General features: G+C 37.2%; 2 protein-coding genes across 2 annotated transcripts in view; one reads left to right on the top strand and one right to left on the bottom strand.

The window, feature by feature from the left end:
• Positions 1 to 17075, top strand: part of LOC121388494 (pre-mRNA-splicing factor ATP-dependent RNA helicase PRP16-like) — a 70720-nt gene that overhangs the window by 17726 nt on the left and 35919 nt on the right. Inside the window, exons 18-19 of the mRNA XM_041519849.1 lie at positions 312 to 474; positions 1387 to 1551. Coding sequence (XP_041375783.1) covers positions 312 to 474; positions 1387 to 1551 — 328 coding nt within the window. The remainder of the gene's footprint in view (positions 1 to 311; positions 475 to 1386; positions 1552 to 17075) is intronic.
• Positions 6054 to 17075, bottom strand: part of LOC121388495 (leucine-rich repeats and immunoglobulin-like domains protein 2) — a 17602-nt gene continuing 6580 nt past the window's right edge. The window contains exon 2 of the mRNA XM_041519850.1: positions 6054 to 9767. Within this exon, the coding sequence (XP_041375784.1) occupies positions 7593 to 9746 (2154 nt within the window). The 5' untranslated portion in view covers positions 9747 to 9767 and the 3' untranslated portion in view covers positions 6054 to 7592. The remainder of the gene's footprint in view (positions 9768 to 17075) is intronic.

Below are 17075 nucleotides of genomic sequence, written 5' to 3'. Positions count from 1 at the left end.
TAGAGGGGCACTTACGCCTATTGTAAGGTTGCTTTGTGGAACAGTTGTAAAGCTTTCATGTGTCAGTGGTAAATCTCACTAAACATCACTATAATTAACTATAGCAACAATTCCTTTCATAGAACATTAATTAATTAATCATTGTGCTCCAGTGTTGTCGTTAAACAAAACAAACTTCATTCATTCATTCATTCATTCATTCATTCATTCATTCATTCATTCATTCATTCATTTATTATTTCATTCATTCATATACTCATTGTTTGTAATAGCCTGTGATATTGAATTGTTATTGTGTTTGTTTTCACCAGTCAGTGCTATCGACTGTATACTGCTCGGCAGTATAAAGATGAACTGCTCACGTCGACCGTGCCAGAAATCCAGCGCACAAACCTTGCTAATGTTGTGTTGCTGTTGAAGTCTCTCGGAGTCCAGAATCTGCTACAGTTCCACTTCATGGATCCACCACCAGAGGTCAGTGTCGTACTTAAAGGTTATTCATGTCAGCTACATGCATGATCAGCCTCGGTAGTGTAGTAGTAAAGCCATCATACTGATTTCACATCCCAGTACTGGCTTCCACTCGGAGTGAGTTTTAACGGCTCAATGGGGAGGTGTTTGGTGACTACACCAACGACTGTATCACTAACAATTAAGTATTTACCTTTATCCTGGACAGACAGCCCCGATAGCTGAGATGTGTGCCCAGGACAGCTTGCATAAGTTTTAAATGAATGTAAGCACAAAAATCAAGTTAAAATGAAATAAAAAAGACGTACAAAATGAAATGTGTAAGTGTAACATGATTAAATGTAGCTTGTAGTTTTAAAGTGCAATGCAATACCAAATTGCTAAACTTGCTTGTCTTAGTAAGCATATATTTGAGAACAGTTGGAATAAAGTAATTATATTTTCAAGATGCTGTCTTTTATGTATAGATTTGAGAAGAAAATACCAGCCTCGGTGGCGTCATGGTTAGGCCATCAGTCTACAGGCTGGTAGGTACTGGGTTTGGATCCCAGTCGAGGCATGGGATTTTTAATCCAGATACCGACTCCAAACCCTGAGTGAGTGCTCCGCATGGCTCAGTGAGTAGGTGTAAAACCACTTGCACCAACCAATGATCCATAACTGGTTCAACAAAGGCCATGGTTTGTGCTATCCTGCCTATGGGAAGTGCAAATAAAAGATCCCTTACTGCCTGTCGTAGAAGAGTAGCCTATGTAGCGACAGTGGGTTTCCTCTAAAAAACTGTCAGAATGACCATATGTTTGACGTCCAATAGCCGATGATAAGATAAAAAAGTCAATGCGATCTAGTGGCGTCGTTAAATAAAACAAACTTTATTTATTTTTGAGAAGAAAATCGACTTATTTATTTTTTCAGGACAACATCTTGAACTCAATGTATCAGCTGTGGATTCTGGGAGCGCTAGACAACACAGGCATGCTGACCCCGATGGGGCGGCAGATGGTCGAGTTCCCCCTAGATCCTGCCTTGTCCAAGATGTTGATAGTGTCGGGACAGATGGAGTGCATCGCCGAGATTCTTGTAAGTTTTGGCCATCTTCTTAAAGACTTCTTGATTTCTTTGTTTGAGATGACATATTTGTGTTCAGCCCACTGCAGATCTTTACTATAAAGTGCCAAGATGTTGATAAGATCAGGACAGATGGAATGTATCACTGAAAATCTGGTGAATGTCAACCATCTTTTTAAATCTCTAAATGGAGATGTCTTAATTTCTTTGTTGAGATGACATGTCCGTGTTCTGATCACCACAGACTTTTGTGACAATGTGTAGAGATGTTGATGAAACGGACAGATGGAAATTTTAGTAAGTTTCGGTCATCTTTTTAATTTAAAAGCAGTAGTCACTCCTAATAGAGCCTTATAAATGTCTGTGGTAAGATGATATGTCTGTGTTCAGTTCACTGCAGACATTTTCAACTATGTGCAATTTTAAATACATGAGACAAAAATTGCTTGGATGAAACATTTTTGATTGCAACAATTTTAGCTGTAAACGTTTTGTCACATCTAACTAAAATTGCACATTACCACAAAGATCTGTGGTAGGCTTTACTGACAACAAATTAGAACAGTATGTTTTTGTTGTTGAAATGGATATTACTTTGTTAAGTATATTTTCAACCAGATATGTATTTCAGGAAAACGTCAAACAATAGGCACAGGATAAAGCTCCATGCTCGAGTATTTTCCTGGGCTTCGATAGGTTGTAGGTTCAATCTCCTTCAGTGGACTTGTGTTTTTTTCCTGTTGCAACTGGTGCCCATAACTGGTATATCAAAGGGATGCGGTGAACTCGTATGGAAACTAACTCGTATGAACGGAAAACGAACTCATATGGAAAAAATAACGGTGAACTCGTATGGGGATGTATGGATATGCAGATATACTTTGATATTTCTCTTAAATGTGTATTTTGACACTTGTTTGTATACATGCTTCTTATTTATGTCACCATCAGTCAACTATTTGCGTGTCAACCGCAGTTTGTGCGTCGACGACAGTCACCTATTTTCGTGTTACCCGTATGTTCAAAGTATGTTCAATCATGTTTAATTTATTCTGTAACAAGCATCCAATGAATAATAAATAGCGGGCTAGCGGATTTGTCGAACTCTGCATAAAAACTACACACAAATTCTTGAAGTGCTGTATAGTATACAGTATTGGATATATCAGTTTGTAATTTCCATACGAGTTCACTGCATTTTCCCCCATATGAGTAAGTCTTCCATACGAGTTCACTTGTGGATTTCCATACGAGTTCACTGCATTTTCCCCTATACGAGTAAGTTTTCCATACGAGTTCACTGCAAGCCATATCAAAGGCCATAATATATACTGTCCTGTCTATGATAATATGCTATAATTATAAGATCACTTGCTGCTTTTCTCTAGCAGTAGTCCTGTATGGTTGCAGCGGGTTTCTAGCAGTAGCCTGTATGTTAGCAGATGTTTTTGTTTTTTGGTCTCTTATTTTGACCTGATGCCTTATTGACAAAGCTCTCTTAAGCAACATCAGATCGTCTTTGCAAGTATTGCACTAGAAGATTGCAAAGTTGCGATAGTTTATTGAATTAGGCTTCTGGGCCCTGTTCTACGAAGCGATGTTGGCACTAAGATCACCTTAAGTGCATAACTATCTTATGTCTTCAAGTATCTTGGGCAACAAATGGCATTAATTTGAAAAGTGCTGAGGTGTCATGAAGCAAATATTCATTTGTTTCTTGTTTTACATCAAGCAAGTAATAAATTATACATAATAATAACAGTTCAGTAAATCATCTACAGAAGACAGAGTTATCAGTAACGGGTCAGTAAAATAGTTTGTATGAAAAGAGAAAAAGTCATATCAGACTGAGTGAATACATGTCATATACACTCTTTGGGTTCGTTTGTGTGGAAGTTTCAATATAAGCTGGAGGGATTTACAACAGATCACTGGCTAGATTGTTCTAGTAGGCCATTTCAAATAAGGCTTTCTCCTTTATCCTGTCTGGAACACACTGTTTATTGCAAATTGTAAACTGGCTGCAAGTGTATTCTGTGTTGTGATTGGTTAATTACATTCTTTTTCCGGGATCAAATAGACAATAACACCCGGAAAGCTAATGATGTCTTTAGAAAGTGACATCATTAGCAACTGGAAGAGGCGAAGTTCACGATTCAAGGGTCTACAGTTAGATTGTAGCCAGGTATTTCTTTCAAGAAATACCAAATATACAGTTAGTTCCGTAGAAAAACGATTCAGTTTACAATGGACATAACCATATGGATTTTTTTTAGATTTGCGGGTGTTATTGTCTGTTTCATGCTCACAAATGTTTAATTTTTTACCTCAGGCTTACACTTTGGGTGAAAAATGACATTTGCGAGATCAAATAGACAATAACACCCACAAATCTAAAAACTCCATATGGTTATCTCCTAATTATTTTAAAATATCTGAAGATTATAGAGAACAAAAGCTGTATAGTGGGCTTAGGAGTAAATACTGAATTACACAAGATTAAATTGCCCCAGTTGAACTCTAGTGAAACAAACTGATGACTTCTTTTTATTTGACTAGTGTGAAATCAAACTGTGGTGAAAACAGTGACTCAATTTGTTTTTTTATGTTGCACTGTCAAAGTGTAAGTTGTCAGATAAAATAATACAAATATATGTTTTATTGTCCACTTAACCCAATGAAATAACCAACAGGGTGTTCAGCTACCTCTTTCCTCTATGTAAACAATGTAATAAATTCAAAAGAATGCATTGTTAAAGGTGGTCATCAATAATGTCACAGTAGCTGATGTGTGGGTTGCAATACAGTGTTTCTGTCAGAAAGACATTTTTGGGTATGGTGCTATGGAAGTGAATGCAACCACAATCAACAGGGGTTATGGGGGGCCTCCCCCAGAAAAAAAATGGGTTAAGTTTAGGTTTAGGGTTAAGAAAATCATGCAGTAATGATAATTGTAAGGGGGATGTCTTGCATTAAACTGAAGGCAACACTTGCCGTGCCAACCTCAATCAATATTTGACCCCTTTGATAGGATTCTGGTCCTATTTAATAGTATGTATTTCATGCTTTAGTATCCTTCCTGGTAAAGTGAAGTCGATTGTCAGTGAATTAAAATAGTATGTATTTCATGCTTCAGTATCCTTCCTGGTAAAGTGAAGTCGATTGTCAGTGAATTATAATAAGCAGGGACAGCACTCTTGAATCTCAGATGATATTGATAGAATGTGCTCCCGGAGTGCTTGAGTTGTGGGATCAAACCCTGTCATTGCCCCACGATTGGTAGATATGTACATGTGTCGACATCCATAGTATGTTTTGTCCTGTCTATGGGAAAATACACATAAAAGATCCTATGGTGTTAAAGGGACATTCCGGAGTTTTCTGCCATTTTTAAGATGTTATTCTAATATTTTGTACATTTTATTTCTTAAACATTTTTTTTTTCTTCAAAATCCAGTTTATGCTTCTTACAAATATTAAGACAACCAGAAACACATTGAATATACAGACACAGATATTCTAAATGATAAAAAATTATTAAATGTGTAAGTTTAATCATAGAAATGTTTTAATAGTTGGAAACAGCTTACAAAGCAGCAAACTCAGAAATGTCCCTTTAATGGAAAAAATTTAGTGGGTTTCCACTAAGACTGTACATCAGAATTACGAACTGTTTGACATCCATGGGGAATTAAACAATGTACTCCAGTGGTGGTGTTAAACAAAACAAACTGAGTTTAACACCAAGTTTTTACTGTTATCTTTCTGTCTGTTTTAGATTGATTATTCGTAATCTTTTCTCACATTAATAAAAACAAACTGAAAATACTTTGAAAATTCATTTTATTTAATTGACTTGAATATATTAGTTAATATACACAATGATAAAAACAAAATGAAACAATGTCTGAACATATCATTTGTTTATGACATAAAATGAGAATGTAAGCAAAGTGAAACAATGTTTGAGTGTATTGTTATTTATGATGTTAAATGAGAATGTAAGCAAAGTGAAACAATGTTTGAGTGTATTGTTATTTATGATGTTAAATGAGAATGTAAGCAAAGTGAAACAATGTTTGAGTGTATTGTTATTTATGATGTTAAATGAGAATGTAAGCAAAGTGAAACAATGTTTGAGTGTATTGTTATTTATGATGTTAAATGAGAATGTAAGCAAAGTGAAACAATGTTTGAGTGTATTGTTATTTATGATGTTAAATGAGAATATAAGAATACTAATTCTGCCTCAGCCACACATTTTAATATTTTTGACTATTTTTGACTACTCCTTAGTGGATTAGTGATAGAGCAAATACTTATCAGGGCAAGACTTAACCCAGTGGTAAAGTGCTCGCTTGACGTATAGTTGGTCTGGGATCGATCCCTATCGGTGGACCCGTTGGGCTATTTCTCGTTCCAGCCAGTGAACCACAACTGGTATAGCAAAGGCAGTGGTATGTACTATCCTGTCTGTGGGATGGCGCATGTAAAATATTCTTTGCTACTAATGGAAAAATGTAGCGGGTTTTCTCTGTAAGACTATATGTCAAAATTACCAAATGTTTGACATCCAGTAGCCAATGATTAATAAATGAATGTGCTCTAGTGGTGTCATTAAACAAAACAAACTAACTTTAGCAGATGATTTTATCAAGGCCGTGTTGGTCTGAACAGTTACATACTGTAATTCCAGTGTGTTTATTATCAAAATAATTGGAGAACAGTCGTTCAGTTTACCAAGAGATTTCCACATGTGAAGAAAGTCGAGAATGGTGCCTCATTCTCTAAAATTAAAAAAAAGAAACAAACCCAACCATAACACACACGCACACACGCACGCAGACACACACACACTCACACACACGCACGCACACACACGCACACATACACACACACACATATACACATACATACATACACACAAGTATTAGCAGGTTTACAACCAGTGTTATGAATGAATAACAGAGTATTAGCAAGTTTGTGAAGGGAAGATAACAGAAATTGTAAAATTCATAAATATGTGTCATTACCTATAGGTTACCAGGTTTGTAATGTATGATAAACTGTACATGGGTTACCAGGCACTTTGCTTATTTCAGTGCCTGCACTAGTATCTGACAGGCAGCGATTCTTGGCTAATACTGCAACATGTAACAAGAACTTACAAGTTGACTCTTACAATATTATTAGGCGAACTTAGCAGGCTCCAGCAAAGTAAAAATAAAATACTGTTCTGTACAGGGAACTCTTTTTTTTTCCAAGTTTTCAATAGTGACAATTGCTGATCAGTAGAACTATTTTATGTTTTACAATGGTGTAGTGATATCTAAAACTTGCATAGCGAATAGCAACACGATAAGGAACAAAATGTGTATTTGTGTGAATGTAAATATTCGAGATGCAGGGTATATAATACCGCAATATAAATTTTTAACAATATGTATTGCAATATATCGCAAAACAAACATTGTGATAATACCCATCACTTACCAGCGATAGTAAAAAGCAGTGGAACCCCTATAAACTGGACACCCTCGAAACCAATCAAAATGTCTGACTTTTAGAGGTATCCGGTTTAGAGAGGCTAAGTTCTGTACTGATTTTTAATAAAGTACCGTGAAAAATTTCCGGTTTACAGAGGGTCTGGTTTTTAGAGGTTTCACTGTACATAACGTTTTTAAAAATCTACCTGTCCACCAATATTTTTACACATTCAAATAAAGTGTTTAGTTTAATTCAAGTGCAAGCACAATGTTTTTGATTACTCAAAATGAAACTGCATTGAATATTTTGACTTGTCCACTGGACAACCACTGATTTTCTCCTGTCAGCACAAACAGATAAAGTCTTATATCGAACACTGCTCATACAATGTCATGTAAAGATGGCCGTACATTTGTAAATACATTTAAAGATGGTTTTACATATATTGTATGTAAACATGTAAATATGGTCTTGCACAATGTTTATATATATATGTAAATTATATAGTTAGAAATAACTGTACATGTTGCTTGTATATTACATTGTTTAGCTTCACTAAAGTTTGGTTATAACCTAGTCACTGTTTTAATCTGACTGTTTTCGACAACAGCATGATGAGTGTTCACATTATCTGGGTTGAAAACCTCACTGTCACTGATGTACCCTCTGTTAATAACTGCTAGGTCCGTGTCTGTTGTTGGCAGCGACATGTTGACATCTTCCAGTCTCTTTACATCCAGTGGCGTTTCCACCTCAGCGTCTGTTGTTGGCAGCGACGTTTCGACATCTTCCAGTCTCTTTACGTCCAGTGGCGTCTCCACCCCATGCAGTCTTTTTACTGCCGGCACTTCACACACGACACTGACACTGACCTGAACACATGGTTCAGCCGATGGTGTTTTCCCGTTATGTCTCACCATTGTTGTCTTCTCCACGTCGTTCTGTGCAGCAGCTGTCACTTCCAGCCCGTTCTTCTGTTTGTGCTCGTCGCAGCAGTTATCGACCTCGGTGTTCACGCGGCGGTACATCATCCGCCGGTCCTTGAGCAGGATGTATGTCATGGCCGCTATGCACGGAACGAGGAACACCACCCCGGCCAGGATCCCGATGATGATCTGGTAGTTTTCCTTGACCACCAAGTGACACGTCTGTTTCAGCGTCGTGGTCGCGTTCTCCAGGAGGTGGACACAGATGGTGAACCCGCCACTTTCCTCCACGTGGTCGAACATGAACAGCCGCTTGGTCTTGTCAAGGACAGGGGACTGGAACGACCCATCTTCAGAGGCGTACGAGACTTTGAATCCCTCGGACAGCGCTATGGCACTTTCAGGCTGTATCTCCCATGTGGCGAGAATCCCGTTCTTGTCTGCCGATACCAGAATTGTGATGTTAACATCCTCGGGGTTTAGAATGCGGCAGTGATGAACACCGAAAGAGTCGCTGAGACACAGAGACAGGTCGTCCTGAACTTGCTGTATTATGTTGTCGTCTGCCATGTGACAGGTCCACTGGGGGTCTGACGTCTGCTGGCCAGCTTGCCGTCTGCTCCCAAATTTCAGGTACAGCCAGGAGAGGTGGCAGCTGCAGGTCAAATTGTTGTTGCTGAGGTCAAGGTGTTGGAGGTCGTAAGACTTGAAGAACTTGCAGTCTTCAATTTGCTGCAGATTACAGTGACTCAGGTTCAGAAGAGTCAGATGTGGCGGGAAGCTGACATGGTCAACAGTTCGTATTTTCACATTGTCTGAAAGATCAAGGTGGTGCAGATCAAGAAGGTTTTTGAATGTGTCACTGGCAATTGTTTCAAGTTCGTTTTTGCCAATTCGAAGTTCTGCCAGACTTTCTTCAAGTCCTTTGAACGTTGATGCTCTAAGCTCACGGATTTTGTTTTCATTCAGGCTGAGATTTCTGAGCAGAAACATATTTTGAAAAACACCTTCACCAAGATCAGATAGCTGGTTTTGGGACATCTGCAGATCCAGTAGGGTCGACAGTCCAATGAATGTTTTGTTCGTTAGAGATTTCATTTGGTTTTGTGATATGTCCACAGCAATTAAGTCCTTAAGTCCAAGAAACCAATTGTCTGGTATGGTCTGCAGAGAGTTCCCTCGCAGGTATAAATATTTAGTGGAAGAACTTGCAGCATTTGACAGATGAGAAATATGGTTGAAACTGATGTCAAGATTTTCTGCGACCATCCACAGATTTTGTGGGATTTCCTCAATGTTATTCTGTGAAATGTTGAGAAAGTCCATCTGTTTGGGAAATATGTCACAGAGGTGTACCTCGCTCAGTACGTTGTGTGAAATGTCAAGACCTTGAGTGTGAAGTTCTGATAAATTAACACTCTTGATCTGGTTGTACGAGAGATTGATGACTGTGACATTGTTCACCATCTGAAGACACGGTGGTACATCAGGAAACAAGTTGTGGCTGAAGTCCACACGGTTGATCGATTCCACTCCCTCTAGGAAACTGGAGGGAAGTGAGGTAAGGTTACTTCCTGCAATATCCAGTACGTGGATTTTGATTGGTGGACTCGAGGAGCTGTTCTGAACCAGCGTCTGTGTTATGTTGTCTTGACCGGCGAAAGAACAGTGGATGTTTACAAGAGATGGTGTGTGTTGTTCACACGAACACTCTGGTGTGACGTTGATGGAGCAGTTGGAACCAAGTGTTGAACCAATGAATGTCAGGAACAGAATGGCGGATCCAGACGTCATTTTGTTCTAGTTGTGGTTAATCTGGAAAAGAGAAAATACCATAAATATATATTAACTTATGGTAAAAGAGTTTTATTTTCTCATTACAGTTGGTACACCAGGGGCCTAATTCACTAAACTCTCTCAACTTTGCGATCTCACAGGGCAATGCTAACAGACTTACAAAGAGAATGCTTTGTTGTCTAGCAGAGCCTAAGAGACCTTTGTGAATTAGGTCCCAGGACTGGTATGTTTTCCCTCTACCTACTGCTCTAGAGAGACCTATTCCAGCGTTTGCTTCTAGCAAAATTATTTGAAATATTCTTGATGAGTTTCAGTGATTATAATTATTACTATGGTATTAGTAGGACACTGATATACATTTTGACTGAAATAAAGAGTTCCCACCAGGCAGCAAATCCTGTTGGCAGTGGGTCTGAAAGATGTAACATTTGGGCAGCATGCAAAGTAAAGTAAAGTTTGTTTTATTTAACGACGCCACTAGAGCACATTGATTTTTTATCTTATCATCGGCTATTGGACGTCAAACATATGGTCATTCTGACACTGGTTTTTTTAGAGGAAACCCGCTGTCACCACATAGGCTACTCTTTTATGACAGGCAGCAAGGGATCTTTTATTTGCGCTTCCCACAGGCAGGATAGCACAAACCATGGAATTTGTTGAACCAGTTATGGATCACTGGTCGGTGCAAGTGGTTTACACCTACCCATTGAGCCCTGCGGAGCACTCACTCATGGTTTGGAGTCGGTATCTAGATTAAAAATCCCATGCCTCGACTGGGATCCGAACCCAGTACCTACCAGCCTGTAGACCGATGGCCTAACCACGACGCCACCGAGGCCGCATGCAAAGAGTTGAAGTCATTTGGATGTAATGTCCTGTTTTTAGGAAAGTGCATATAAAAGATCTCTTGCTGGTCATGATGGCAGGATGGCAGCAATGCCGTGGAGCTTTTGATTCTCTATGGCACATTTTGTACTGTGGACTATATTCAGGTTTTTTTGTCACAGCATGTTTTTGCTATAGACATTTTCTTAATTGCAAGGGTCGATGTTTGAAGCTAATAGCATAGATGGAAAATGTGAGAATTTCCCTTTTTTTTTTTAGTACTACCAGCAAACTGTTTTTGCCATGGTTGTTTTATGAATTGCTCACAATAACACCATACTTTTCAAAACCCTCCAAATTTTTCTTAATTTGTTTTTCTTTCTCAAAGCCATTTCCATGTAAATGCAGATTAAAAATTGCTGAGAAGTAACATATTCCATTTTCTTGTTCAGTTTAACAAAGTAAATTAGCAATAAGTAAAGCCATTTCTATGTGTACTTACGTCTACATTCATGATCAACACATTACAAACTAACAAATTCTGTATAATTCAGAAGAAACTGTCTGTGTGTTGTTAATATCTAGACAAAATGACCACAGGCAAGTATTTATGATTCAGTTATCAAACAGTGCCGTGAAGCCGATTATTTTAATATTGCTCGGAGCTATCGACAGAAGGAAATGCATTAACAACAATAATATTGCTCTTATTATTTAGACCTTGAAAATTATAAACTTAAAGAGACATATCCTAGTTTTTAAAAACGCACGTTTGTCTAAGAATTAATGTTTAATGAGACAAGCTCAACTTACTTTTGACGGTATTTTCCTGTTTAATCATCACAGACCTTAGCTTCTCTTTGTTATAACGATATCCAAATTTGTGTTGCAGCTTTGTAGATTAACTAAACTTGGTGTCTATTTTTATGGGCTGAAACTAATATCTGTGCCTTTAAAGATGCCTGTTCTACTAACTTGCATGGATCTTACACAAATACTGTAGTATTGAAACCAAACTAATATATGTGCCTTTAAAGATGCCTGTTCTACTAACTTGCATGGACCTTACACAAATACTGTAGTATTGAAACCAAACTAATATATGTGCCTTTAAAGTTGCCTGTTCTACTAACTTGCATGGACCTTACACAAATACTGTAGTATTGAAACCAAACTAATATATGTTCCTTTAAAGATGCCTGTTCTACTAACTTGCATGGACCTTACACAAATACTGTAGTATTGAAACCAAACTAATATCTGTGCCTTTAAAGATGCCTGTTCTACTAACTTGCATGGACCTTACACAAATACTGTAGTATTGAAACCAAACTAATATATGTGCCTTTAAAGATGCCTGTTCTACTAATTTGCATGGACCTTACACAAATACTGTAGTATTGAAACCAAACTAATATCTGTGCCTTTAAAGATGCCTGTTCTACTAACTTGCATGGACCTTACACAAATACTGTAGTATTGAAACCAAACTAATACATGTGCCTTTAAAGATGCCTGTTCTACTAACTTGCATGGACCTTACACAAATACTGTAGTATTGAAACCAAACTAATATATGTTCCTTTAAAGATGCCTGTTCTACTAACTTGCATGGACCTTACACAAATACTGTAGTATTGAAACCAAACTAATATATGTTCCTTTAAAGATGCCTGTTCTACTAACTTGCATGGACCTTACACAAATACTGTAGTATTGAAACCAAACTATTACTTAAACAAATTTCACATATATTTTGTAATCTAGATTATTGGAACATGCTTCAAAGTCCATTGATGCTTGACAGTGATGGCTATGTGTGTATTTATTATTTATTACATACATGTCTGTGTAATTACAAGACTGAATTTTATCTTGTAGTTTATGGCTTTTGGGGTGGGTGGGTTACAGTTAATTTTATGTTAAAGTAATGTTAAAACCAGCCCCCCCCCCCCCAAAAAAAAAAAAACTGACTGTGCACCACATTTTGGTGGAGTGTGATCTGAAGCCAATTAGAAACAATATATTTGGTAACATTTTTGGAATCTTAAATTCCACCCAGAATTAATTTTCAAGTTTTTAAAACACTTTGAGTTCTATACAAAGTTCTAAAATATACTTAGCTTGATATTTGTATTGTTTTGTATTGTATTGTATTGTATTGTATTGTATTGTATTGTATTGTATTGTATTGTATTGTATTGTATTGTATTGTATTGTATTGTATTGTACTTTTTCCCAACAGCTCTTTACACTGTGGTTTTACATAATTATATAAAGTTTATTCTTAATGTAAATAATATTGCCATACCCTTACCTTTTCCGGCACCCAATAGCGGATGAGTCATTCAGCATTCATTAATTCAGATCAGGTTTGTGTGTGATACTGTATAATAGTTCTGTCTCTTCCTTGCTCCACTCCCTGTGCATTAGTTATGACATGCATGTTATACGGTCACGAAATTAAAACATTCTGTTCCATGAGTAATTGCGAATGTGTTGTCCATTGCGGATAATGAAATATATTCAAAACACCAGGCACTGTGTAGTAATTTTAGGGGAGTGTCAAGACTAGCGAAGTTTATGATACCCTAAACATATATAGTGCTCAAGTGTCCAGGGTGGGTGGGGGTGTTGGACCTCCAAAACCTCCTTTGCACACATATCTTGGTCACATGCAGCAAATTTTATGTGTGTCTATACTGCAGATGTGGTTAAATCACGGCCATTTGCGTGTGCGTGTGGATGACAACTATTCATAAATTACTAATAAGAGAATACCTATTTGTGCTTATTAAATTAGTTGTTTTTGTCATGACCAAATTAAGTTTACCCCACATGTGCAGCTTGAAATAGACATCAGTTTAGCATTGGGAGATCAAAGAACCAAAGCTAACATGAATGTAAACAATGTTTTACTGTCTTGCTTTTGCATTCAAGACCACAAAGTATGTTTATTTCATGTTAGTACATTGAGGTACTAACTTTGTAACTGTTCTAATTTCTTTGTTTTTATTTATTATTAAACTTTTATCCTGGTTTGATTTACCACACATATACCTTTGACTGGAGTGTGGGCAAATTAATAGCCAACTATAAAAAAAAAAGTCCCAAGAACAGAGTGGTCGAAATTTTAATTCACATTTTTGCCTGTGGTCGTAGTTTTAGAAGTATTTTGGCACTAATGTGCTATAGAAAAACTCACAGTCGAAATTTTAGAGGTGTCGTAATTTTAGAGGAATTACGGTATTTTGTGGCACCCGCATGAAAGCTAAACTATGAATAACACTTTTCACACAGAACTGGGAATACAAAGTAGACAGTGAAATTAATTTAAACTGCATAGGTCATAGTTAACATTTTTATTTTAAAGTTAACGTTTAAGCCAAATAAAGACTTTTTTTATGTTGTACAAAACATTTCTTTCTTAAAATACAATCTCATTGACGTCCTAATGCTACTTTAAGAATAGCCTTCAAAATTATTTTTATAATTTGTTTTTAAGTTCTTCTTTAATTAATTGATGTACTTATTCTTTTTACACCAAATATTAATTTTTATTGTTTTTTAATTATTTTATGGTGTTAATAAATATTAATTCTAAAAGTCGAGTTTCTCTACTTCCGTGCTGTCTCAGGAAACATTTTATCTTTTCATAATTCCTTACATCATATGAAAATTACTTTTAGAAAACAAAATAGACAATAAACAAACCATTTTCCTCATGTTATTAAGTATCCATGATCATTATTGTGAATACAGTTCCTGTGTAATTCAACATGTTGTTTTGTTATCCGTAACATCTCATTGTCGGCCATTTTCTTCAGTGTTTTGACAGTGGTAAACAGGTACATGTGTTTTGATTACATATACCCAGGAATGATCCACATATTTATATGTCTTTTTAAAAACGTTCAAACACTGGTAGTAGTGAATTCAAACAGAATCAGTGGTTGTGTTTTTTTCACATTGGAATCTACAAGTTATTGTTTATCAATTCTGATGCATAATATAATTTTGTTCACTCCATGTGTAATATCACTTGTAGAATACCAAAGACCAAAACAGAATCCACAAACAAATATGTATATGATTTGTAATTATTTCGATGCACAAGTTCTTTTCTTGTTTTCAAGGAATTCCCAACACATCTAGTAGTAAAATCAACCTATTCACAATAATCCAACAATTCCCTAGTTTTTAACTCAGCAGGAATAATGGCACATATCTCTTGATATTCAGTCTCTTAGTATTTTTAAAAGTAAAACACATCGGTTTCTTCCTCGGGTGTTGACAGCAAGCTGTTAGTAAACAACTTTTCTCGTCATTTAAAAATTCTGGCTTTGTGTTTCACGACGTGAATACATTTTAAGTAACAGAATCAGTTCTCTTAAAAAAATGTCTATACCGATGTGTACAACACCAGTGCCTTTGGTTTTGACCTGTCAGTTTCTGATGTTGTCAAAGCCGCGGAAGGCTGTCGTTACTTGTCAGTTATTATGGAGGCCGTGTTTCTGTCATGTCTTCGTGTTTGCTCTGTGGATGGCAGTGTTGTCCGGAGAGAACTCACTCTACACAGATGTATTTCCAGCAAATTCTTCTCCAAACTCTACCTGTTTGTTCGCTATTTTTGGCAGCCGTACAGTCCCCAGCCCAGTGCTGTTCAATTATAATAGGATTAGTTGGGGGGGGGGGGTTTTGGGGGGGGGGGGGGGAATGGTTTTGTGTGTTTTTCAATAGTTGGTTAAGTTGTTTTTGTTTCTTTTTCTTTTTGTTTCTGTTCTGTCACGTTTATATAAATGAACTTGATATAACATAGTTTTATGGATCATAGAATTCTTCTGTCATGTTTTGGGTTTTTTGCTATTTTTATTTTTAATTTGTTATTTAACTACACCACTATAGCACATTGATTTATTAATCATCAGCTATTGGATTTCAAACGTGATAATTATGTAGTCTTCAGAGGAAACCATGTACATTTTTCCATTCGCAGCAAGAGATCTTTTATATCCACTTTCCCACAAACAGGATAGCACATACCATGACCTTAGCTATATCTGTCATGAAGCACTACCGAAAAACCCATTCAGAGAATGGGTCCACCAGGGAGGTTCGATCCAAAGCACCTCGGGTGTGTGCTCAACTATCTGAGGTAGATCCTATCCATCTTCTGTTAGGGGCAGGACGTAGTTAAGTGGTACAACGCTCGACTGATGCATGATCGATCTAGGATCGATTCCCGTCGATGGGCCCATTGGGCTATTTTTCGTTCCAGACAGTGCTCCACAACTGGTGTAACAAAGGCCATGGTATATACTATCTTGTCTGTGGGATGGTACATATAAAAGATCCCTTGCTGCTGATCGAAAAGAGTAGCCCATGATGTGGCGACAGCGGGTTTCCTCTCTCGATATATGTGTGGTCATTAACCATATGTCCGACACCATATAACAGTAAATAAAATGTGTTGAATGTGTCACTGAATAAAACATTTCCTTCCGGCTTCTGTTAGTGACAAACATTTGACAAATGAATGAACCCAACCCCACTAAATACATGTATGTTTAAGTGACTCCTTTTTTTTTCTTCTTTTTAAAAAAAATTCCGTTGGGTTACTTTTTTCAGGAAATAGTTCAAGTGCCTTTGTTTTTGTTGTTCTTGTTGTTGCTTAGTACAGATAATTTCACCCCTCACCCCCACCGTCAATATTTCCTGGATCCACCCCCTGATACAATAGCTCAACACTAGTGTTTTTATCTCCTAACATTAACATCTGCCCATGTATACAAAATAGTTTTTTCCATTTCAACCAGTGCACCACAACTGGTCAAAGGCCGTGGTATGTGCTTTTCTGTCTGTGGGATGTGCATATAAAAGATCCCTTGCGGCATTAGGAAAAATATAGTGGGTTTCCTTTGATGACTATGGGTCAGAATTACCAAAAGTTTGACATCCAATAGCCGATGATTAATTAATCAATGTGCTCTAGTAGTGTCGTTAAACAAAACGAACTTTTTTTTAATGTATACAAACCTCAGTCTGTAGTGGTCATACCCAACAGCAAGACTTAGGCTTATAAAACTTTTAAATTAGCATAAAGCCATTTATGATTTATCACAGAGTTAACTTGTTATACCATACACCCATTATTTGGTTGGGGGGTGGGGGGTCCCAGTCTAGTCAGGGCATCATTTACATATCAGTGGTCATAGTATGTACTGTTCTGTCTGTTTATAGTAAGTGCACCTGAAATACCTTTTGTTACTTACGGGAAGTCTTCAAGATATGCCTTTGTCAACAATGCATTGCTTTGCGGTATGCTTTTTTTTTGGGGGGGGGGGGGGGTGTTGTGGGGGGTCCCTCATTTTGTGGACAAAATATTAAACTTGAACATTGACAGTCAGGGTGGGTAATCAAACAAACTTGAACATTGACAGTCAGGGTGGGTAATCAAACAAACTTGAACATTGACAGTCAGGGTGGGTAATCAAACAA

The sequence above is a fragment of the Gigantopelta aegis genome, chromosome 14 (genome assembly GCF_016097555.1).
Source record: "Gigantopelta aegis isolate Gae_Host chromosome 14, Gae_host_genome, whole genome shotgun sequence".
Classification (NCBI taxonomy): domain Eukaryota; kingdom Metazoa; phylum Mollusca; class Gastropoda; order Neomphalida; family Peltospiridae; genus Gigantopelta; species Gigantopelta aegis.
The sequence above is the reverse complement of the archived record's forward strand: the minus strand, read 5'-3'. Positions and strand labels throughout refer to the sequence as shown.